General features: G+C 39.9%; 3 protein-coding genes across 7 annotated transcripts in view; 1 reads left to right on the top strand and 2 right to left on the bottom strand.

Annotated features, from left to right (window-relative positions):
- The window catches only part of LOC136436776 (cGMP-dependent 3',5'-cyclic phosphodiesterase-like), an 86634-nt gene extending 82023 nt beyond the window's left edge, over positions 1-4611 (bottom strand). For all 4 annotated transcript variants that reach the window (XM_066431041.1, XM_066431042.1, XM_066431043.1 and 1 more), the window contains exon 1: positions 4392-4611. In XM_066431041.1, coding sequence (XP_066287138.1) covers positions 4392-4496 — 105 coding nt within the window. In that variant the 5' untranslated portion in view covers positions 4497-4611. The remainder of the gene's footprint in view (positions 1-4391) is intronic.
- A 902-nt stretch (positions 4612-5513) lies between these two features.
- LOC136436775 (kinesin-II 85 kDa subunit-like) lies at positions 5514-16977 on the bottom strand. 2 transcript variants are annotated; one of them, XM_066431040.1, is made up of 23 exons: positions 16864-16977; positions 16361-16412; positions 15952-16025; positions 15732-15779; positions 14855-14938; positions 14542-14604; positions 14264-14341; positions 13992-14071; positions 13708-13818; positions 12525-12647; positions 12061-12206; positions 11529-11611; positions 11179-11286; positions 10551-10655; positions 10074-10163; positions 9596-9692; positions 9138-9280; positions 8902-8961; positions 8668-8769; positions 8359-8460; positions 8075-8179; positions 7437-7587; positions 5514-6771 (listed from the first exon to the last, which is right to left on the bottom strand). In XM_066431040.1, the coding sequence occupies exons 1-23, from the start codon at positions 16864-16866 to the stop codon at positions 6668-6670; spliced, it is 2112 nt and encodes a 703-aa protein (XP_066287137.1). In that variant the 5' UTR covers positions 16867-16977; the 3' UTR covers positions 5514-6667. The 2 variants fall into 2 exon arrangements, with proteins under 2 accessions (XP_066287137.1, XP_066287135.1); XM_066431038.1 differs by lacking the exon at positions 16864-16977 and having other exon boundaries at positions 16361-16427.
- A 429-nt stretch (positions 16978-17406) lies between these two features.
- Positions 17407-25731, top strand: LOC136436769 (pleiotropic regulator 1-like). The gene is made up of 13 exons (XM_066431023.1): positions 17407-17604; positions 18900-19006; positions 20437-20558; positions 20789-20845; positions 21088-21254; positions 21672-21863; positions 22140-22289; positions 22620-22721; positions 22902-22994; positions 23284-23402; positions 24381-24520; positions 24877-25070; positions 25558-25731. The coding sequence occupies exons 1-13, from the start codon at positions 17596-17598 to the stop codon at positions 25615-25617; spliced, it is 1512 nt and encodes a 503-aa protein (XP_066287120.1). The 5' UTR covers positions 17407-17595; the 3' UTR covers positions 25618-25731.
- The last annotated feature ends 439 nt before the right edge of the window (positions 25732-26170 follow it).

Raw genomic sequence — 26170 nt, 5'->3', positions numbered from 1 at the left:
ACAGTCATTGTTTAGAACTTAAGAAGGATACACCTGACAATAAAATAAATCACATAAATAACACATAAAATGGGTTATCAGTGGCCATCATAGGGCACATTTTGGTCGTCATTGAAAACCAACCTACTTTGTTCTGTTCTCTTTACAAAACAACATTATGTTCCACTTCTAAGGTTTCCTGAATGTCAACAAAGGGCCCAAGGTCACACCACTGCCCTTTTGTTTCACCTCAGGGGGAGAGCAAGGTGCCGATGCAAAATTAAACTGCCTTTGTCTGCACTTGACACATGAACCTGAGAGACCATTTGTCACACCTTACCAGGTTACCCTGTCAAGTTGCACTATACAGGTGCTCGGTTTGGATACTGAAAATATTCTCAACACACCTGTTCAGAAATGAAAAGGATACTACTTCAAATATGAATAATTTGACATTTCCCCCATTATATACCTTTGTACTAGAATAGTTCTTTTCAAAATATTTGCCAAAAATCTTTGCCAAAATGTGATCTAACAGATGATTGTCATTTAATCTTACCGGAGGTTAAACCAATTAAAAAGACAAGTAGAGCATGTGAAAAAAGTACAAACAGTCAGTAAAACACACATCAGCGCTGTTTTACTAGCCACTCTACTAAGCAAGCATTATGTACACAGGTATATAGAAAATGAGCTACGGTTGGCAGGTTTGACGAGACCACTTCAAAACAAGATGGAATAACAACTCTATCAAAGCTTTCAAATGTAGTACTACAAGGCCATACTAACTTAAGGATACAAATCATAACAGTCAGGAAAACTGAGACTGAAGCAGTAAAGGTAGTACAGCAATACCCAATGTATTTGGCATGTGTTTGCTAGTATTGCTAATTTGAGTGAGTATAACTCATTAAAGTATAACCCCCTGACTGTGCTTCAAGGATATACATTATATAGCATGTTTGTACTCAATCGACATGTGAATACTACATGTAGTATGATCGATGTATAACGCTAGTTTACCTAAATCCAATGCATTTTTCAGTATTAAAGAGTTGATTGCCACTAATCTGGCAAAAGAATGAACGGTCATTTCTTTCTGTTACATGGCGATATTATTGATTACCTTTATGCTCTATTTCTTCTGTAGTCCTGTTGATACAGAAATATTGCAATTTTAGTAAAGAACCACCCGTTTTCCACTAGGGGAATATTCCTCAAAATTATCTTGCCACTAATGTAAATTTGATACAAATTATATAGTCGCAAACATTGAATGAAGGGAACTGAAAAAGAAATATTGCTGATTTCTGATGAGAATCAAAAGCAATAAAAATCAACTTCTAACAGGCCAACAAAAAATGTGATCTTGACAAGACTCTGCATGGCTGCCTAATGATCTCCAGATATGCTTGAACACTTCCAGCTGGCTGAAGATATGTCTAAGACTGCATTTATACCAAAAAAGGGACTGCTAATCTCCTTAGGTTAGGGATCACTTCCTGTTTACCATGGTTTCTACTTGCTCCTGTCCTAACCTCTGGCCCACCTTTCATTACAATCAATCATTATCACTTTATAGCTTATACACCATATGGCTGTCCTTCAGAGTTAGCTAAACTGTCAGGACAATATTGACATTTCCAAATAAGTTCAAACTAATGTAACTCTTCCAAACATAATGACTGAAAAATGTTGGTGTCATATCCAAAGAGGTATGTATTGGAGTTATTTGTCTCTCCAGGGACAAACAGGATAAGTATATGAAAAGAAATAATGTTAGACATGCAAAAAATGGCAAGATCTATAGATCACATTCTTCTGTCGTTTCTGATTTCCTCAAATATGTCATGAAAACATACAATATGATGCAACATTGTGATTGTGACATTGCACGATCTGATATGTGGATAGAAACAATCAATATAAAAACTAGTTACAGTAGAATCCAGCTATTTGCATTACTGTTAATAGCATATTTCGGGGATATGCATAAAATTCTGAAAACCCAAACCATTTCCCATTCACTCCATTATAAATAAAATGGCATAATTGCATTAGCCATTTTTGCATACTCCTGCTATTTGCATAAAATAATGCCAATGACAACAGGAAAAACCGGTAGAACATGTAAAAGTCACTAACTCTTATAGATTATATGCAAATGTCATTCAAATGTAAATCGAGTATGGATAGTTTCTATGGTAAGACAACTCCATAGGAACTGTTGTCGTCCTTTGTGTATCAAAAAAGCTCTAGCAACTCCATTGTCATTTGCTGTGATAGGATACAGAAGAATATAATTGCCAATTTTTTTTGCTTAATTTGCCATCCTTAGCACTCAACATGTGTATATAAACTGATGATATGCTTATGAATTCAATATTTTATTTTTTGTATAACCCTGGAGTGAGTGAATTTGACACAAAGTGTGTGTGTTTCCTTAAAGCGCCATCCTAGTAACCACTACAACCCCCTCCCCCCTCAGTGCCTCTCATTTTGTCCCCTAGGGTTAATGGACTACTCCTTATTATTGCATAAAATATACTGACAAATCAGTATGCAAATAAGCGGATTCTACTGTATTATGTGTGCTGATGTAGGGTTATCTATCAGTGTACGATGTTAACATGCAGTTGCTGAGCAATTGATGTTGAAGGCCAAAAATTCCAGCCATTCAATATGGAAGCACTGGGTGTAACATTCAGATAATACATAGTCCAGATAATACATAGACAATAATACAACCCAAGTAAGATATGATGCATGAGAAAACTCATTATTGATGACTTCATAATATCAACTTACTTTAGCAAGAGCTAATGTTTAGAATCGCATATCTCAATAGGTATGAATTGCAAAGCTTACTTGTAATATATTACAATAATCCAGGTGCCTTTCCTCGCTCATAAAAGTGTCATAAAATCGATTGTGTAGAGCAAGAGAGGAATACCCTGTGCATTAGTATCAAACCTCAGTTACTCCGGGTCCAAGGCCATTCCTAAGTTGCCGCACCATAGAATCATGCAGCTCAATTGCTTGCGGCAAGGCATCCCTGTAGTGTTATACGTTGACAACTTTATTCCTTTCCCGGCTCCTGAAGTGTCATAAACTCAATCGTGTAGAGAGAAAGAGAACCGCCCTGGGCATTGGCATCGAACCTCAGTCACGCCGGGACCAACGGCGCCGCACATAAAGAGCCCACTCCATATACAGCACCTTTGAACCACCTTTGAAACTGTCCTATACTCCGTGAACAGCTTTGATCATGTCAGATTTTTGCTTTAGATCCTACGACATGCACAATTGGTAACATTACTAGGAGTAGGAGGCCTGAAGGGCACTTAACACCACTGCCTAGTGACAAACGACATGTCGCTTCAAACAGCTGAAACAGCTGAGTTTGTGTGCACTGGTAATGAAATGGACTTCAAAGGCAGACGACCGACAGCCTTTTTTTTTTAAGAAGATGCAAAAACTATACAAGATTTCTGACCTTTACTAGATGCACAGGGAGACATTTCTGAGGTGAAAAATGTCACCTGTCCAGTTATTGCCATTCATCATCAACTTCCAATTTTGTCATAGCTGATTGGGACCGCTCAACCTACATCTGACTTTGGTTTGTGACATTTGCGTGATCTGTCATAATGCAGAAACAATGATTACAGTTTAATGAAGCACATAGCCATCGTAGTATTTGTCAATAAATAAGATAATTAACGTCACACATAAAACATTACGTGGTAAAAAATCAAAATGCACACCCTACTCAATGTTTACTGTTTACTGTATTTATTTTGTAAATTTGAGGTAACGGTTATAGAAAAAAACTGCATGGCGTAACTTTAATTGGAAAGGAGTGAGTTTGGGGTGTGCATGGGAGGACGAATATATTGATGTTCTGTTAATAACTTAATTACTGATTAAAATCTATTCCACTGTCATTTCATAGACTGTCGCTCCTGGGACCTAGTAGAAAACAAAAACAGCAACTGCGATTTCTTCCTCTACAAGGAATTCATTAGTGGCCGTATAAACAGATCCCAGAGGACAGATCACTTCTGACATGAGGTCTAGGGGGAAATTAGGGCTTCTAAAACATACACGAAGTGTGCCAGGAATTGTAAATACCACAGGACACGACGTTACCAAGTAACGAAGCTGCTAAGAGCTAGAGTGACGCGATGTGGGGTCCTTCAAAATGTGTGTAAACCTGGGAGCTGATCGCCCTTAATAGGTCCCTCGATCACGACCACGAACCCTTCAGGACATTCTGTTTGATTGTGGGTCACGGTAATTAAGCGTGAAACAATCGCTGTAAAAAGAAACCATAACAAAGCCACAGGGGTCGTGGGGTGGGGGGCGTTGGCGTTACAAAAACAGCGTGTAAGGTTACGAAGTTAGCTGACCTGGAAAGTGTGGACCTCGACCGTCTCCGCCGCGGCGTAGCCCCACCACCAGCCCGCCAGCCCACGCAGGGCGCCCAGCAGCCGCTGCACGGCAATCGTGGCCATGGTCTCCCCTGGCAGACGTTCAACGTGCCGGCTGAAAGCTGTTTTTGATGGCAAAGTTTCGTCCCTGTGTGACCTGCATCACCCGCGGCCGGTCGTGTCGATCATCTAGTCATGTTTTGGTAATAATGTCAGCTGATTGGCCCGCGTAATCCTCCAGATTATGCAAATTTCCAGAAAACGCGCGAAGTTTCAAATAAGGGCTGCTACCTTTTGAGCATTGGTTTATTTGGTTATTTGGGTTCAAGCACGCTTCAGGATTTCTTCTTATCATGAAGATTGTGTTGTTAACATCACATGTGATTGTTAACTCCATTAACATTTACCTGCTGGGTTACATAATGTTACGTTGATGAAGGTTAGACATCCAGGTAATAAGACATGTCAAATGACAGTAACTCAAGCAATTGGATGAAATTTTGAAAGTCTAAATGTTCATTGATATGGTGTATGTAATATTAACTGATATTTCATGGGGGAGGGGGCAACGTAACTTTACATGTATGTAACCAGGGACATTATATAATGTCCTTGATGTAACGTAGGGGGCCCCAAATTCCTAACTTTTTTCTAAATCATATTTTTTGAGTGTGAATTTCATGAGTATCGTGATAAAATGGGGCTATATCCTAACTTCAGTTGTTACATCACTCTTCAGTTCAACTGTTACATCCAGTGACAAAGCCTTAAACTAAAAGGATTTCCAGGCACTGATACATTTTTTTATACTTTCAGATTTAGTACTAGTATTCAACGACCGGTCGACCTCAAGTTTTACACCATTCACGCAAGAACCGATACATATGAACACTCCTTCTTTCCCCGTACTATCCCCCAGTGGAATATACTACCTGGCACAGTTGCAGTCGTTCTGTGCCAGGCTGGAGGCCTGCCCACCTTAGCCCGGGACCTCCCCCCCCCCCTACTTTGCCCCTGAAGGGGCTATTTGGGGGTACCAGCAATGTAGATGTAGATGTAGATTTAGTTCATGCTACCACACACAAAAGAAAACAGCAGAGATAAAAGTGCAAAATACTTTATTCAAAAGCTACTGTGATAATGTTATCAAAATTCTTTTACAAACATTATTGCTTTTAATAGTCCACATCGTTAAATATTTACAATGTGTTTGAGACAATATCAAAGACAGAAAATACTTAAATTCCAGATAAAAAACCTATGAGGTTATACAAATTCTATCAATATCAAAAGCTGGACACATAAAGATATACTACAATGTAGTAGTCTAATTAGAGTAGAGAGCTGAATGCATGTCATTGCTATTGCATACATAACTGCAAAAGTTGCTGCTAACAACGAATACAGTGGCTCATAAAAACAGAAGCTTCTCATGGTCATGTTTCTTAGTGTGTATCCAATTTCTAAAATTTATCACACAGCCATTCATACCATCATGTACCTTTAATATGCACTCTACATTTCATATGTATTTGAAGACAAAGGGTTTTGCAAGTCACATACACAACAAGTGAAGAAATCACATAATATATACAATTGTAACATAACATAATGGTGCGTAAGCACATCGACTGATGAACATACAGGAGTATACTGCTATTTACTAGTATGCAAATGCATGTTATATTATACATGTATGTGCATATGGTCCACCCTCATGAATAAAAAATACTGTACATCATTTTGTATGTCCATTCCCCTCTAAAGAGTACTTTTACTTGTACTTTCCTTTGGTGGATAGAGAAGGAAGCATGATTATTGCCACAGTATATTCAATTGCATATATCCTTTCTTAATCTTTACTTTGGGTTAAAATCTAAGATATAAACTTGACACATAGTTGCAAAATTAATGTTTATCACTGACCAGTTGAGCAGAGGAGTCAGTGATATGCCCATGGCTAGGAGACAGTCTGTTGTATTACATATACTGTATTGAGAATGTGACACCTGTCAATTTTGGTATACAATGTATATCTATTTGCTTAATATCTCAGAGTTTTATTTACACGTAAATCTAAGAACAAACTGGATTTGAACCATTGTATTGCAGTGGACAAACCTCAAAATGATATACAAAACCACTTCATTTCATCTCCCAGGTATACTATTAATAAAGATAACAATAGTTCCATGTTCATCCTTATTCTCCTGCAGAATGTCATCCTCTCCCCTTCAGAGTCAATGACTGGTCCCTTATGATGCTGTAGATCTAGTGGAGGAAGCTGTAGGGGGACGACTTCGCCTGCCTACCCCCGCCCCCTTCAGTATGGTCATCTGGTCCTTCATCTCCGCAAGCTCTGTGAAGAAAGGGACAAATAATCATTGTAATTAGATCTCAGCATTTGCGGTAATAGATTAACCATGACCAAAGCACAGCTTGGCATGATTTCATCAAAGTGTAATCTAAGGATACCAAATGAATGCTTATTGCTTCAGTGCATTTTCTGCCACCTGCATTGTCTTGCTTAGTCTTTTCAAGTGGAGAAGCGGTGACTGTGTAATATAATCCAGGCAAACTACTTTAAAGACCACAATGTAAATTATTGAAATGGAAGCAAGAACTGTGAATGGCTTTATACTCGATCAATAAATATATCAATTTTACTACAGCTAACACCACAAATAGTGCATAGATGAATATGTGATGACCCGATATTGTCTGTCCTTCAGTATTGCAGCCTCTGCATGAAAGGATATATAAACCAATGGTATTATAAGATACTAATACAGTAAAATGTTATCATACTGTTTCTGATCTACAACTTCTTATCAATAAAGTTGTTGTCAGAAAGCTGAGAAAACTACCACTAACTTTAATCTTTGTTATAAAAGGAAATAGAGCAAGATTTGCTCCGAAAGGAAGCAAACTATATACGATTTCATTGCGCCTATTCTCCTCATGGTAGACATTGTCTCTAACCATAGTTTATCTGTCAAAACACAAAGGAAACTGGTGTGAGACCTTGTTTGATAGCCTGGTTCTCCTGCTCTAGTTCTGAGTTCCTGTCGGACAGGAAGACGGCGTCCTGTATGGCATCCTCCAGCAGTTTCCTGTACCGCCCCTCCAGTGCTGCCTTCTGTTCCTCAAACACCTCACGGAAGTTACGGAATGTCTGTCAAAAGAAACATGACAACAATGTCATACTCATTTTCAATTGAAACATAAATGGGACATTCCTGCACCTTTATTTCTCATTATGAATAAAAAATCTGAATAAGATGATAACATCTTACCATGGAAGAAGGCTTAGTATCAACATGTATTTCTGTGATGTTCAGATAGGCAGGGGGTTTCATAAAAGTTATTACACTCAAGGCCACATTTTGATAAATAAAGAAATTGATATGATATTCAGCACCAAGGACAGGTCTGGTGGTATAGATGTAGTGTTCAGCACCAGGGACAGGTCTAACAGAATGGATGCAACCTTCAGCACTAAGGACAGGTCTGTCCATATGTAACATCGGGATAGCTTTTGGTACATGGGAAGTGTCGGCGTAATACTTAAGACGTGGGTGACTACTGAGAGGGTTAACCTTACTTAATCATCAGTAACCGGTAACAATGAAGCAATGAGCACCATTGTGATGATCTCCCACCTGAAAATGTTGCAGTTGCTGTATCTCCATCTCCTCCTTGTGAGCCTTCTGGGCATTCTCCATCGTCTTTTCCAGCATGATCTTCTCCTGCTCCAACGACTGCAGCTGTAAAGATGTGGCAAAAATACATACATATATGGTAACTGATTCAGCTATGGATTTAACTTATATATACCTGTTCTCAACAGCCTATGTAAGTGTGAAGAAGCCTGGCAACATACAGACAACAACATTCTGTATCCACCATTGCTACATGTATGTCGGAGTGTGGAAACCTCATGTACCTGTAGAGTGATGACAGGCTTATCCGCCTTCATCTCTGCAAGCTGCATCTCCAACTGCACAGCATCCTTGGTGGAATACTGCACTCCTTGGGCCTCCTTCAGCTGTAAGACACAACAGATCTTACTTTCATAATCTATAGAACAGTGACAACACATTTATATCTGTGCATGAAGCTTTTAGGATTAACAAAGTTCAAATATAGTACAATTAAAAAATGTCTAATATCTAATACACCACAAACCTGTGTCAAAAGTGTGTTTTTTTTGCCAAATTTAGATGGTACATTTTCCACATGTGGTCCTAAATACCTGAATCTCTGCCTTCTCCTGTTCCAGTTCCATCTTCATGCGGTCCTGCTCCTCCTTAATCATGGCTCGGTTCTCAGTTTCAAACTTCTGACGTTCCTCAGCCTGCAACATGAAAACAACAAAAATTTCACAACTCAAGATCTACTGCTACAATTTGCACTTTAGATCTTGCTGTTCCAAAAATGACATTTTACAAAAATGTGCAGAAACACTTTATAGAACTCTCTGGCTTACCTCAATCCTGTACCTCAGCTCAGAGTTCCCTTTCAGAGCAGAGCTGGTGGCTCGAGCCTCCTAAAAATATTCAAGAACAATTTGGAGAATGAGAAAAAAAGGATTATGTACAACAGTAAATTTTTCTATCAGGCTGTGACTACAAGGGTAGTATTGCATTCTGATGTTGTTATATCATAAAATTTATACAAGAGGACATCTGGAGCCAGGTTAGCTTGCAGGAACTGTCAACTTGCCTCCTTCTCAGCCCTTTGTTTCTCCTGCAGGTCCTTAAGGCGTTTCTTGATGTCCTTGATGGCCTCCGTCTCTCTCTTCAGGTGCTCCTTCAGGTCATGGATGGCTCCTACACGGGCCTTAGTCTCATCCTCCTTAGCTTTACCTGAAATTCATCACATGAAATATATGTCAACATCAAAACAGAGCAATGCTGTATGAAGAAGAAATTATGGGGTTTGACTCAACCTCAATACAGTGAACTTTAGCTATTGCCTTTGCTGTAAATGTTTCATTATGAAATCCAGATACAGAAGGCAACTTTTTCAAGGTAATCTCTAAAGTGCGATTTGACATTCCATATAAAGAGATTCAAGCAGGGTGAAAAATTCTTTGTATTCCTGTCTCCCTAATACCCATTGTCAGCTCCAACTGTTCTATACTGCACAATAACTTGAATATGACTAGACTATAGACTGACCCATCTCTGTCATCTTGGTGTAATCAGCAATCTTGGCCTGCAGGTCGTCCTTCATCCTGTCCAGCTGCTCACGCTTCTCTTTGTACTCCAGCTGAAGCTAAAGGGGAGTGCACACATCCATGGAGATGTTTAGAAGGATAAGGAACGTAAGTATATGTTTGCGTATATAAGGTTAATCTCCCGTATACATGTCAATATACTTAAGTTCAGAGAGAGATCGTATGGAATGACCGTTAATCTATTGCAACGTTGACCAAAGAGAATGAAAGAGACTTGGAAGCTATAATAGGTTTAGATACCAGGCTATATACCGTATGAACATTACGTTCTGAATACGTACTAGAGAGATACATGTAATTGTGGTCTTCACAAGGCCATAATTCATGCCTAGTAATAATCAGCCCCACAGCTGTTTGACTGTTCTGCTATCTTCTAATCGAGCAACATTTTTCACCTCTTGAAAGTGGAGACATCTTACCTTGTCTTTATCCTTCTGGATCTGCAGGATGCGCTCCCTGGTGTCCTTGTTTCCCCTCCTGACTGCATCCATCACCCACTCAAGGATACCCTGTGATACAAAATTCACACATTCATGGCTTTGCCTTATCAACCCTATCTAGCATCAATCACTACTATGGATATCCAGTGCTATATGGACTTCCAGGCACAAAGATTTAAAGTCTTTTGTTATCTTGAAAAAATCGTGAAAAAAGGAAAGAAAGGTTGTAAATCGTGTTGGAGAAACAATTTGAGACATTGACATTTAAAAATGCAAATTTTCTACACAAAAGCATGTGTTCCAATTTCCTGGTAATAGATTCAGTGAATACTCTAACCAAACAGTCAGATACATGTTGGCACATTTAATATCATTATAAACTGAAATATGAGATCTTAAAGCAATTTTTAACAGATCATCCAGGAACCTGTTCTAACTGTATTACCACTGCATTACCTTGTTGGCCAGGTTGTGCTTTCTCTCCTCCTCATTGGCGTCAGACAGCCTCTCCCGTTCCTCCCAGCTTTGTTTCTTGGCCAGCTGTAGATCCTTCACAAGCTCCTACAAGGTTCAAGTTCATGGGTCATTGGAAAGGTTTCCAAAGGGTCAAATTCACTGGCTGGTGTGTTACATAAAAAGCTGGTGTTTTAGGCCAAAAGGCGGGTTTTTAGCAGCTATATAGATACAGCATAGGGGCTGTAATGTTTCAAATAAGGACAGAAAATTAAAAACAATTTTGATTTTGTACATTTCCATCAAATGATGGATGGGAAGAGAAGTGGCAAAGGAAAATTACCACAATGACCATAGAGAGAAGAAATCCGAGGGGAAGACCTCGCAAGATTTGGTCTGACAACATAAAGGAAGACCTTCACTTCCTCAACCTACTACAAGTCAACCCAGCAGACAGAGGTGCCTGGCATGCTGCCATCAAGCCCCCACATACTCGTGCGAGCAAGTCTAATTCTCCCGCATCACAGGGGAAAACAGACGATACACCGGAGAGTGAGTGAGTGAGTGTGACATTTCCATCCAAACAAATGTCGAAACATATAAAGTGATGAAATTTGGACAGAGCGCAGACCTCCATCTTGATGACATCATCCCGCTCCGCTGGGCTGCTGCTGCTGATCTTGGTGCGGAGACGGGCAATTTCCTTACGCAACTCACTGATGACTGCGCTGGTCTCGTCCTAGGAAGATATCAGGTCATGAATCTTTCTCATGTTAAAGCCCAAAGTGTGCGACATTTTTCAGGTCTTCCTACTTAAGTGTAGATAATCATACATATTGTATCTTCACTCCAAAATGCAAAATATAAGATGACTTTTTTCTAGATGACAGTCAAAGTTTTGGATGATAATGACCATGGTAAATCTTAGGCTTGAAAATTAACTTTGAAACACTTTTTCCAGACAATACTAAAAACACTCACAGGGTTCTGCTTGACTTGGTTGTTGATTTTCCTGGCAGTCTGCACAAGCTGCAGAGTAGACTGTGTCTGACTTGCACTCACATCTAGAAGGCAATGAATAAAGTTATCCCTCCTACCTACTACAAAACAAGAATTCCTGACAGATGCCACTTTGATCATTGCCACACACCAGCCAGCAGTTCTCTACAACCTGTTGTCTCCTGTTACACAGTTACAAGTAACAAGACAGAAGCAGAAACCAATACAGTCTGATGAAACCAAAAAAGGCCATGACCAACACTTTCACCAACAGATCCATATCTATGTGGAACATATCGGATACATGGCAGCTAAGAGCAAATTTAGGCAGGAGATTGTAAGGCACATGACATTGTATATATGTTAGTCAATTCTAATGTAGTCTGAAAATAGCTGAAACAACTTTTATGTAGTTTGTGTGCCAGTTGTATGTTGTTTGTACTCCATTTAGACTGATTGTATGATAGCTAATGGAGTGAATAAAGTATCCAACAGTGGGTGGACCTTGACTGACCTGCGGCTGAGATGGTGGCGACCATGACGGTGTAGCTGTTCCCTCCCAGTGCATCCTGCAGCAGACGGGTGATGTGGGAGTCCCGGTACAGAACATTGCTGTCCTTCTTCTTGGACTCGCCAAGAGCAGTCAGAAGGGCATTTACTCTGTCATAGGTACAAATATTATACATTTTGTACTGATACAACATCAAGCTTTGACCGTAGACTGAAAAATGATACTGTTAAAAGAGGTGTCTTTAGGTACTATTTTAGGCATACATGACTGACTGGAAACAAAATCAAATCCATGATCATTTGACATTTACTTGAAGACTTTTAGATCTAACAGACCTACTGGAACAATGATCATATTTTTGTAATCACAGCAAGTGTCTATTGAAGATGTGTATTAAGCAACATCAATATCTTTCAAATAAACAGTAAAAAATAAACAACGAGCAGTTTCCACATATTTGTACTCACCCCTTACAGGCACTAGTCTCCGCCCCTGCCAGGTCTACCAAGTTGACCTGTGACCTCACACCCTGTCCGTCCAGCGTACTCAGGTCCTTCTGTTCCACGCGAATCATCGCAACACGATGAACACTGTGGCAAACAATTGTACATGTAATAAAACATCTTAAAAAAACAAAATGTTTCTCTTTACACCATAGTGCACAGCACACAATGACCTAAAAGATATCCCAATGTTACATATGGACAAACCTGTCCCTGGTGCTGAACATTACATCCATCCAGTTAAACCTGTCCCTGGTGCTGAACATTATATCAATTCATTTATCTGATCTGTTTCAAACAAAGTTTTGGACAACAATATGATGTATAGTGCATAGACAGCAGCACATATAAAAAATAATCACCAACCTCTACAGGCTTATACTTTCTTTCAAAACTTGTAAAGGTCTCGGTTCGGAGTTTTTTTTTAAATTCGGGGCCGACCTGACTCGTTCCCTTAAAGGCAATAGCGCTTTTCCAAACATCCCTTTTCGGCCGATTCAATGTTTCTGATGGATGGGGGTGACTTATCTTCGAACGACAGACGAATTTGATATTTTCTGTGGAAACGTCATTTTTATTGAGAACCGTCACTAAAAGCAATTTTCATCCCCAAAACTGCTATTTTTAGGGCATTCTTCCAAGGCCGCTTGAAGGAAAATAAAAGTTTTCCTAGGATAATCACTGATATGGAAATAAAGGTCATCATTCTGTCTGCGCAATTAGGAAAAATGAAAAAAATCGTGAGGATACGTTTTCCGCAATCCCCGATGGTGCGAAACCATGCAAAACGCACATAGAACGCACGATTCGGGTAATCAGGCGACAAAGCCGCGTTACCGTCATCGCGCACTAATACCAGGAAGTACCCGCGGATGCCCAAAACTCGGAAACCGTAAAACGCTACGAAGATCGAGTTTTTCAGGAAATACAAAAGATAGCGCACTGCTATAGCGATAACCGAAAAATCGGGAGCCAAAACTAACGAGAAAACCTAGGATTTGCGTCTTATCTTCACGCACTATTTAGGTCCTTGGTCAAAACAATTCCGAACCGGAACCTAAAGCTCAACAAAAATGTAAAAAGACATTTTATAGAAAAGTTGCAAATGCACATAGGACAACAGCATGTCCACAGATGTTAGGCTTACCCAGCCTTCTGATCTGGTTGGATGATGGCACTGACTCTGTTCCCCTGGTCATACAGGCGGTTCAGATCCTCATCGTTGTGTGCTACAATCTCAGAAGCACCCTCTACAATACTGAAAAAAATCCAGATCGTATGACATTATTGAGGAAAACAAGTGCAACTTTCGGTCATTTTTTTCCAATTCGTAGTCGAAAATGCAGGCATAGAAGTGCTATCAGTTGAAGCTGACAGTGATTTCTAAAAACTTGACTGGTTAATGCATATCTTTAGTACATTAAAACTTACATGCCCAGTTGAGGATGTTGCCTCACTTTCATCTCGTTGCCATGGGGATTTAGAAGGTCAATGAAGCTATCCCCAGAAATCTGCAAAGAGTAGAAAACAATTAGAGGTGTGTAGTAATTTCTTGTAATGATCTAGTTGTAACAGTTGCATTTAGATGAATAAATGACATAACGACTCCTTCAATCTGTGTAAAAAAAGTTCTCCTTTCTTCACAGTATATTCTAGATTCTAGGAGTAGTTTTTACAGAGTTGCTCACGTCAAAGTACTGTACCTGTACATAGGTGATGGACACAAAGAAGTCCCTGTTGTCTGACGCAGCTTCAATCTGCCTGAAGAGAGTCTGGAACACCTGGGCAGGTGATGGTAAACATAGTCGTGTCATTATAATGTGAAAGTGATCTCAAACAGTTTAGCTCACTGGGGAGCTCATCTTCAACTACCGGCAGTCATGACAGAGAAGTAAGATACTATATTTGTATAGTATTTACAGGTTCATTATAGCTTTATTGTTAAACAATAGACCAGGGTATTATTTTTAGAATGATTTACCTGTGGTCCAATACCTGGATCCTCTTCAGTGCCATGCATGATGTAGGACTTCCCAGATCCAGTCTAGAAACAAACATGTAAACAAGATAAGACATATTAATACTTTAAAAACAAACTGTGGTAACAGCATTTTGAAGACACACTTAATATTACTATTAATAATAGTAGTTCAACAGTGCTATAAAACATACCAACATAATCATTACCTCATCATTTCTTAATGGAGCTCCCATGGAGCAATATTGTACATTGAAGACAAAGTAAAGGGACATTCTCAAAATCATTATACTAAAAATCTGACACTTATTGTTACCTGTCCATAAGCCATGATGGTCAGGTTATAGCCATCCACAACCTTTTTGACCAGAGACTCGCATTTGTCCTTGTACACCTGGCCCTATGGGGACAGCATGGGGAAATATGAGATGTCAACTGGTGCACACTGTGTAATCTTTATAAGGAGTTATTTCAGATTCGCAAGCTGCTTAACTTCTTTGGCGACTGGAGTAGCTCTCCTTGAATACATTTTATTCTTACTTGATTTATTTGCAATCCAGATGGTTTTCCATCATCATGTTAAAGGCATGTGCTTCTACAGATGTGTGAAGGTGCAATCAGTAAGTATATCAGTGACAGAAAGACACTTTAAGGCGTCTTGTACATACCCACATGAAGCACTGTAGTATTTGCTCCTGGTCAAGTAAAGCAAGCCAGGGATGCAGTACAATGCAAATATTGTGTAGCAAGCAAGCAGTGATGATAAAGGTAAGAAAAGGTAAGCTTTGTGATACTCGTACTTCTTCAAGCAAACAGTTTGCAGCCTACAGTGCCACTGGAGAAGCATGTGTTATGCAGGTCAAGTGTGTAACAAGCCAGCAGTGTTGATGATGATGATTAGCATGAGTTGCAGCAAACAGTGATATTGGCGGGAGAAGGGAAGCTTCACATGATAATTCCCCAAGCAGGCATTTTCAAACTTACAGATTTACATTTTGTATTGAAAAACCAAAATAATTGAGTAATACATGTATTTCATATCAGCTTAAGCATAGTTAAATATATCTATGCCACTAACAGGTACAATCTGATCTGTACATGCGCATGTAGTAAATATATGTGGGAGTGGCCAGTGTTAGATGATTGACAGTCACAGGTATTAAGTTGGTATCACAGTGTAAAATTCAACTTACATTGGCAACGTCCCAGAAGTAACTCCCATCTGTAGAGAAGGTCTGCTCCTGAAATATGGAAAGTACACAGTATGTTTAAGATAATAAAGATATGATGATATAATATTCAAACAAAGCAATAAAACAAAAATGTCACGTACATGGTTAAAAATGTCATATACATGGTACATGGTTGTAATGATTACCAAAAATGGTCTAAAAAAAGAGTGTAGGGTCTTACCTTCCCTCCCTGTACAGTAACCTTGTCACCAGAGACTTTCACTGCCCTGGATGCATTTTTGCCCTTCTCACTCTCTGCAATAAAGCAACATTCAACATTTCATGAGAAACAGAAAAGTGTCAAAGATGATTAAATACATCAAGGGAAGTTGAATGATTCTTAACACAACATTATTCTTTAACTACATGACATGTTAGATCCCTAATGTGCAATTGGTGATATCACCTGCTGATGTTATTCATAAGCTTAGATGCATTTCTTCTATTTTTGTCACATTTATGAAGTTTGGGATCGTAACAAGGGTGACGATTGTATTGTAAAACCACAAAATCAAAAAGCTACAGCTAAAACTGTGACAGAAAGGCCATTTATATTTTGTTCTTCGGTTGACATGTATTGTAACACCCACCTGTGAAGGGACGACACCTCACAACAGCCTGTACTGAACACTTCTCCCCTGACTGAAACACAAGCATAAATAAATATTGTTACACAGAAACTTGGCATGATCAAATCAAGAACTTTATAGCCTCCTTGAATTCAGATTGACATGTAATGAAAGTAGGTCATGATCAATAGTTTGTTTATAACTTCCTCGTTCTTGGTTAACCTGCAACTTCCCAACAATATCGTGAGTTTGCAGCCTAAACAGTGATACAGCACAAAGAGACACATTTACCTGATCATACATGGCGCCAAAAGTCCTCCAAATTTCTGTCTATGTTGCAATGTTGTTTGTTTTTCATTTATCAACTTGAAAGACAAGCATAATATTTATGACTTCTATTAGAAGTTTAAAACTTTACCCCATAGCTCTTAATGAAGACAAAATATTTGCCACCAACTGCAGCACTTATTGAGGCAATAAGGGATGAGTTGTTTGAGTGAATTGGATTCAAGATTTGCACTTACCATGTTATCTCCTGTGGTATGTCTTCTGTAACTTCAGTCTTTCTCTCACTCTTTGCACTCCAGAAATGTTGTGGTAATGGATTTAATTATGGGGTGTCCTAAGCGAACAGGAAATTTTTGCCTACATAAATTTTCAAAATCATGACAAATATGTAACATATTTCATCATAGATCGGTGCTATGATGTAGAATATTCTAAGGATATAATTGTTTTGTCCAATTAGAAATCATTTATACACAAGGTGTAAAATATATCATAGAATAAGATACGGCATACATTATATATAATGTAAGACAGCCTCTGGCGTACCTTGTCACTAGGTTACCATGACGTCATTTCCCACCTCTCGTGAAATCTCGTGAAGCTAGTTCCTGTCTTAAATCAACTTTTCAATTTAAGTTCAGTCTGTTTTAGATACAACGGGGGATATTTATTATATCTATATGATATTTGTTACATTTCTAAGATGACAATTGTTGTTGTTTTGCTATTTTGATGCCTATTTGAGGAAATAAGCAACATTATTTGGTCACATGACAAACGAGAGTTGTGAAGCGAAGATGGCGGCGTCCAGCTAAAAACTTTTTCGCTTTGTTCAAATTCTTCGTTTTACAGGGAATATTCGGGTCCTGGAAATAATTTAAGGCATATAACATAAAGAGACAAGTTCAGTGTATATTGCAGGCAAATTTCTACTTTAATCGAGATCCTAGACGAGCCAGAAATTCAGGATGGTTGAGGTATGTACGCCTTACGTATGCATGCGTCTCTGGTGGGGAGGGGGGCAGTTATTGTTTTTTATATTCCCCTTCCAGTGGGAAGGGGGATATACTGTTTTTGCTTGCCTGTTCTTCTTCTTCTTCTTCTTCTTCTTCTTTCTTCTTCTTCTTCTTCTGCCAAAAACCAAGTAGATGTGTGGTGGTAGCTCTACTAATGGTATTGCAGAAAGTTATATGTACCTTATGTTACATGGTACGGATGTTATATTTGAGATGTAGGTACCTATAGGAAAGGTGAATACACCTGACAATGAATTATGCTAATGATGACCTAATGTGCATAATTTATGCAGAAACTTGTTTTTTCCTTACCGTAAAAGCTGCAGATGTCATCTTTGAGATGTAGGTACCTTTAGGAAAGGTGAACACACCTGGACATGAATTATGCTAATGAGGACCTCATTTGCATAATTTATGCATAAACTTGTATTTCCACTACCGTAAAAGCTGCGGATGTCATATTTGAGATGTAGGTACCTTTAGGAAAGGTGAACACACCTGGCCATGAATTATGCTAATGAGGACCTCATTTGCATAATTTATGCATAAACTTGCATTTCCCTTACCATAAAAGCTGCGGATGTCATCTTTAAGATATAGGTACCTTTAGGAAAGGTGGATATACCTGGACATGAATTATGCTAATAGGACCTCATTTGCATAATCTATGCAGAAACTTGTATTTCCCTTACCGTAAAAGCTGCAGATGTCATCTTTGAGATGTAGGTACCTTTAGGAAAGGTGGATATACCTGGACATGAATTATGCTAATGCGGACCTCATTTGCATAATTTATGCATAAACTTGTATTTCCCTTACCGTAAAAGCTACAGATGTCATATCTGAGATGTAGTTACCATTAGGAAAGTTCAGAAAATCTGGCCATGAATTATGTTAATGAGGGCCTCGTTTGCATAATTTATGCATAAACTTAAATTTTCCTTACCGTAAAAGCTACGGATGTCATATTTGAGTTGTAGGTACCTTTAGGAAAGGTGAATACACCTGACCATAAATTATGCTAATGCAGACCTCGTTTGCATAATTTATGCAGAAACTTTATAATACCCTTACAGTCAATGCTAAGGATGTCATATTTGAGGTGTAGGTAATGGGAGGGGAATATCCTGCATTTTCCTGAAAATGTTGCCATTCTAGTTCTTCTTCCTCTTTTATTTTACACGTTGCTTGCTTCAAAGATCAGATCATAACAGATGTGACATATTTCTTACCGTTCCCCTGTTTATTCTCCACAGGAAGTTACCAAGCACTCCGTACATACCCTGGTGTTCAGGTCTCTGAAGAGAACCCATGATATGTTCCTGTCTGACCACGAGAAACCTGTGGGGAGAGATCCAACCAGGTACAAATTTATCATTTCCCATGTTATTACTTTAACTAGCGTAAGTAATCTGGTTCACTGTTTAAACTGCACATGCGGAGTATAAGGCATTGTTGATAAATATGTCGAAGTTTAGGGGGACCGTAAACTCTACTCTACACAAAAGAAGAAAGAAAATCTCAGAGGTATAAACATCTGAGGCTGATCTGACATGGATCTAGTGCTCAGACACGGGTGATTGCCAATGATCATACTCATCATCATGGGTACCCCCAGATAACCCAGCAAGGGGCAAAGTAGGGGGGGGGGGGGTAGCCGTGGCGACTCTTTAATCGGGTATATTTTGCTGTATGTCTAAAGACTCTTTTACATTACCCTCACAAGACTTTAATCGGGTATATTTTGCTGTATGTCTAAAAACTCTTTTACATTACCCTCACAAGAGTCGTGGAAAGACCCATTGAAAAATCTACACACAATCCATCGGCTGCGCGATAGTTGCTTCCCCGCCAGGTTTCTGGGTGTCCCTAGTTTCCTTGCACCCTTACCTATCATTCCGCACCCGTAGGAATCCCAGATCACCCGTAATATATCCACAGCGGGACCATTTGCGAACAATCCGCCACGTATCGCTCCCTCAGTTCAACCGCGCGGCCATCTTGTTTGACGTCGGCGATGTTCGGAAGGTTCGGAAGATTTCCGACCGTTTCCGGAAAGCGCTCGGAACGTCGTCGGGGGACGTCGCATTTGTGGCAAAATTACGGAAAACTAGCGAAGATCCCCCGACGACGTTCCGAGTGCTTTCAGGAAACGGTCGGAAATCTTCCGAACCTTCCGAACATCGCCGACGTCAAACAAGATGGCCGCGCGGTTGAACTGAGGGAGCGATACGTGAGGGATTGTTCGCAAATGGTCGAGCTGTGGATATATTACGGGTGATCTGGGATTCCTACGGGTGCGGAATGATAGGTAACTAAGGGTGCAAGGAAGCTAGGGACACCCAGAATCCTGGCGGGGAAGCAACTATCGCGCAGCCGATGGATTGTGTGTAGATTTTTCAATGGGTCTTTCCACGACTCTTGTGAGGGTAATGTAAAAGAGTCTTTAGACATACAGCAAAATATACCCGATTAAAGAGTCGCCACGGCTAGGGGGGGAGGTCCCAGGCTAAGGCTGGCAGGCCTCCAGCCTGGCACGGTATGACTCAACGGTGGGAGCCGATACAACCTCAAGCCGATACTCACAGCTAATAACAACATGTGGATAAAAGTTTCCAACCATGAGCTTAATCAGATGCATGCAGTTGACTTGACAATAGCCTGAGTGTATAGGTTTGAAATATATATCAAAACAACATACATGTCAAATTGTGACCATAAACAGATTTTGATTGCCTTGAGGCCAGTGTATTTGCAGCATGTTATCTGAAAAGCCATATTTGTTGTCCCTAGTGATGCAGTGAAAAGGAACTGTAAGGCCCATGATGAGTACGGCCCTGTGATGAACCTGGTGGAAGAGTCACATCTGGAGAGACAACAGCCGTCAAACGCTTACCCAGATCCACACCAACCCGGTATGGGCTCTAATCTTCACCTTGTCATGTCTGCTGTGGATTGAATTGAATTGTAATTTGTATACAGTAAAACCTGTATAAGTGAAACAATATTACCTTTATTGTTACAATTATTTAGATGTCCCTTAGATGATTTTGGCCATTAACAGAAATTTTACTGTACCCCTGAGTGGTCTTCTTTGACAGATTTGATCACTAAAAACATATCTCATATTTCACTGTATTTCCAGACTTCCAGATGGAGAACCCTGTGATGTTGGGAGTCCATCCCTACCCCAGTGTGCCAGGTAGGTTTTCATATGTTATATCCTGTAAATTGTTTGGAAGTTAACAAGAATGATACAAAAGACTGCATATGCAAAGTCTCCTGCAAGTAGATATGGACAGGTTGACCGCACACGATTTTGTACATTGCATGATGTCATCAACATCTCTGTATTCTTGTTATTTTTGTGTAGTCAGTATACATATAGATTGAATCATTAATCATTGACTACATCTGGCACTCCCAACTTGCTGTTGTGTGCAGGTGTAGAGTTGAGTGCCGACACCGTGGCGCAGATGCGAGGTCCCAGCGATGGGGGTATCCAGGACGTCATGCGGGCCCTGCCCCCCTCTCAGGCCAAACTGGAGGCCGAGCGGACTGCAGCCAGTGTGGCCGACATCCACAGACACCATGGGCCTGAACGATCCATGGTATGATTTAAAGTGAAAGAAAGTGAAAGTGACCTTGAACCAGTTTAGCTCGAGCTTGTCATCCACTGATTGTGATGGAGAAGACAAATGCTATATACACAATTTACAGGTTCATTGTACCGGGGAATTCCCCTAGCTCTTTTTGACAAGCACAATGAACAGTGGACCACAGCTTAGCATCCTGTCCTAAGGACTGCAACCCTTTCCAGTAGAGTGCATGCTGAGTGAACGACAACAGCCAGGATTTGAATTCCTAATCTCTTGGTCCAGGGGCAGGGTAGCTAACCACTGGACTAGGCCTGATACATTTATGATTGATTGATACTTACAAGAGAGACTGTGAAATGTTCTCAGTTTGACTTGTGTCTGTAGCCACAAGTATCTTTCCCACTCAAGAAATATTTTTGTTTCTTTCAGGCACTGGTTGCAGTGGACAAAACTAAGGGAGCCATGGTTCCGAGGAAGGCCCCCACCATGCCCAAGCCCCAGTGGCACGCCCCCTGGAAGCTGCACAGGGTGATCAGTGGGCACCACGGCTGGGTCAGGTGCTTAGACTTCGAACCTGGCAACCAGTGGTTCGTCACAGGGTCTAACGATAGAGTCATCAAGGTGGGGAGAAGTAGCCTTGTGTGTTTTGTATTGCCTGGTTTTCCAGGATGTAAAACTATTTCTTTAAGGTCCACAGTCAAATTCAGGTTGCACAGTGTAGTATGCATTTTACTGCAGTATAAATATTCTCATGATATATTATAGTGCACTTGCCACAGTTGCTTATCTCATAATCAACTTAGTACTTTTAGCATTTTTAGGTCCATTTCATAGTGCTACTCTATATTGTCACACATTCATTGCTTGAAATAATTTACAATATTTGCCCATGTCCAGATCTGGGACCTGGCCACCGGTCGACTGAAGCTGTCTCTGACGGGACACATCAGCACAGTGAGGGGTGTGGTTGTGTCGCCACGGCAACCGTACCTGTTCTCCTGCGGTGAAGACAAACAGGTGAAGTGCTGGGACCTGGAGTACAACAAGGTGTGTACAGAACTTTCTTATTTTGGAGAACATAAGAAATAGACAGGTGTTAAATCTTCTGCCTGCTTTTGAGCACCAAAAGGTTTGGTGAGCAGCTTAAGCGTCAAGGAAAACGATAAGATATTCTGGTAGTATTATAGGATGGTTGGAAAGTCTCCATCAACTTCTGAAACTAGTACCTTGCTCAATGAATCTCCAAACATCCTCTGAATTCCATGAGAGCTTTATGATATTTGGTGGCCTGCCAACATTAGTGTTGTGTTTGCATGATTTATATGCTACCAATAACTGAATAAATATCTCTTTTGTTGTATACTTTTCTTTTTACAGGTGATCCGACACTACCACGGACATCTTAGCGCCTGTTACGCCATCGACCTTCACCCAACCATAGACGTCCTGGTCACCTGTGGGAGAGATGCCTCTGCAAGGGTAAGACTTAGATAACCTGTATTGTAGACTCCTTCAGGTGTAGCTCCTGTTTTATGGAACCTTATGGAATCTTGTCAGTTCTTTGTTTAGCTTCTCTCTATGTATCACATTAATGCTAGGACTTGACTGATGTGTTTGTGTATATTTATAACTGTGATACCTAATGTGTTATTTTCCTAGGTTTGGGACATGCGGACCAAAGCTAACATCCACTGCCTATCAGGACACACTAACACTGTGGCTGACGTCAAGTGCCAGGCTACTGAACCACAGGTAGAGTACAGAAGGGTTCATTGTTTTTCTATATGAAGTCATTGCTCTAATGTAATATGTTTATTCTAAGATTTGATAGAAGTTATGTTGAACTGGAAGATGAACATGAAATCAGTATGGGGAAAGTCTGTACATTGGTACAGATGGTTTCAGGGAGCAAATATGTTGCCAGATTGATGTTTTCCTCCCAGTACCCTGTTTCATCTTGACCTCTTAGTAGATTCGTACCATCAAGTGTCTGAAAACAAAAGAAATGAAGAGGTGCTTACAGTGTTTTTCTCTGTTTCAGATTATCACTGGCAGCCATGACTGCACTGTTCGCCTGTGGGACTTGGTCGCTGGGAAGACACGGGCAACCCTGACCAACCACAAGAAGAGTATCAGATCCATTGTGCTGCACCCTAAACTGTAAGTCCTGCCATTTTGTTTGACTTTGCAGAAGTAAAAACATATCTTTATCATGTGTGATTTTGCTGGAAAAACAAAGAAACTGCATCTTACATAATCTATCCTGTCTGTTGATAGTCCATTTCAACTGGCAAATGTTGATATGAAATTTGTACGAAAGGTGCTTTCCACAGTGACTGCTACTTACATTTAGGCCACAGCAAGTAAATTTTATGGATGACATCCTCCGCAGACTCCAAAATTAATGAGATAGGGCGGAAAAAAAACAAGGCGGGCCAAAAAAAACAAGATTTCTATATTTTCACATTTTGAGATCATAATTCTTGTCAAACAAGAATGGAGGCGACGAAATATGATATCTTGACCAACAGGTCTTTTAGTCCTGTATTCAACGAATGTATTAGTCCTGTATTCATTCATATATAATATAAAACCTCCTTGATTCAACAGTAAACATGTCCTTGTAGATGTGTATACATCTTAATAGACTAACTATAACAAATGCAGAAAAGAGCTTGTTGTACCTACAGTACCACCATCTGAAGCAACTACACTGGGTATTCATATGCGATGAAACACCTTGTGTATACAGCTCAATCAACTAGACCCCTCTCCCCATTATTTATATAATGTCCTTGCTAGAACAAATGCAGAAAACAACTTGTTATCATACCATCATGGGCAGGAACTACACTGGGTATTCATATGCAATGAAACACCTTAGACTGTCAACGTTTACGACATATTTGCAAATTTTTGGCATGTTGACCACCGTCGGAGGGCAATGAAATTTCTTGTTTTTTATTTCGAAATCAGGCGAAAATTAATGAGCGCGCTGATGTCATCCACAAAAATTACTTGCTGTGGCCTTAGGTAAATGCTATGTTCTCTACCTTAAATTTTGAGAACCTGATGCGGTAGTACTGCTGCAGATTGCTAGGTGGTGCTCATGTACAAAACCTCTCTCTGTCTTTGCAGCTACATGTTTGCATCAGCCTCCCCAGACAACATCAAACAGTGGAAGTTCCCTGACGGAAACTTCCTACAGAACCTGTCTGGTCACAACTCCATCGTGAACACTCTGGCACTGAACCAGGATGGAGTACTGGTTTCTGGAGGTAAGCTGGACATTGTTCTCGAAGGGTTAATCGGCTATTCCATTTGTTTGTCAGTTTACCAGTGTTGTAGTTCTCTCAAGAATAGGTAGGTGGTTTACCTACAGTTGAAGAGCTGATAATTCTTGTCACGGAAGCTTTGATTGCTATTCTAGTTAATACTAGTACACAGACTCCTCTTGAAGTGGAAATTGTTTGTGTGGCTTTCATATCATAGAATTTGAGCAAGTTACAGTTTTATGTTGTATCATACCTTGGAATTATGTAATATCAAAAGATGGGAAGTTGCAATAGAGGATGAATTGTAGTCAGCATTGTACGAGAATTCTGTGATGTTTAACCATCCTCTCCCCCCACAGCTGACAATGGTACCCTGCACTTCTGGGACTGGAGAACGGGGTACAACTTTCAGCGCATCCACTCGGCCGTACAGCCTGGGTCGCTGGACAGCGAGTCCGGCATCTACGCCGCCAAGTTTGACCTGAGCGGTACGAGACTCCTGAACTGCGAGGCCGACAAAACCATCAAGATATACAAGGAGGACGAGTCAGCGGTGGGTGAAACCGATTGTTGTGAAACTCGTTTAACTTTGAACTTCAAACTTACTTACTTACTTACTTTACTTCGAACTGTGCACTTTATATATTAATACCACATTCCAGACTAATAGTTATAGCCTGAATTGAGTTGCCATTTACATGCACAGCCATTTGCAAGTTATTGTTACTAAATATTAGAGCTTTTATACACAATAGACTTTAAAACTTTGTTTTTCTATGTAAGATCAATGAAACATCTCACTTTTTTAGAACTTGCTAGTAATTTATTCTATATGGAATCCTTAGTCTGGAAGTTAACAGTTTCACTTTCACTTCTGCTGACTCAGCCAAACTGTTTTTTTACTTTTGCTTGAAAATCTAGCAAAAAGTTCATGTTGCTTTGGGCACTCTCAAACTTCTTTGATTAAAGGAAGAATTTGAAGTTTGATACTTTTGCTGCAAAGTTAACATGAATTTAAAAGTGTTTCTTTTATATTTCAGTCTGAAGAGACCCATCCAGTCAGCTGGAAGCCAGAGATCATCAAGAAGAAGAAGTACTGATTACTGAGGTGCCCCCTCCTCTCCATGCCATGTTAATTTTACTCATTTGTATGTAAAAACTGACAGAAAATAGTCTTAACAGTCGCAGTCTTTTACTTGAAGATCCCATATGTACATGCACAGAAAAAACTGCTACAGCATCTAGAACTGAATTCTCTTTGGGTGAAACAATACATATCTGCAATCTGTGTACGTGTAAGCTACATGGGTCACATAAGCAAGGTTAATGAAGATTTTTTTTGAAGGTGTCATTTCTAGTTCATGTAATTAGACGTTTTAAGGAAAATGTAAGAAAAAAAAGGTATGATTGATCCAAGGAATGAAAAAAGGAACAAGAGCTGTGATTATTTTCATACACCTGTAAGACTACCCCGGTAGCATTTGTCACATTGTGTGTGTTTAATACAGTGGCTCTTCTCAATGGACTGGTAGGCGTTTCAACACTTTGACATTTTACTATTGGAACAACATCTGTTATGTTAGCGGTATCAGGAATAGGTGATGCCAGCCCAAACTGAAGCTATATCCCATGTATTACATTTACAAAGCAATT

Source organism: Branchiostoma lanceolatum, chromosome 6, assembly GCF_035083965.1.
Source record: "Branchiostoma lanceolatum isolate klBraLanc5 chromosome 6, klBraLanc5.hap2, whole genome shotgun sequence".
NCBI classification, from domain to species: domain Eukaryota; kingdom Metazoa; phylum Chordata; class Leptocardii; order Amphioxiformes; family Branchiostomatidae; genus Branchiostoma; species Branchiostoma lanceolatum.
Note: the sequence above shows the minus strand (reverse complement) of the source record. Positions and strands in the feature narration are given on the sequence as shown.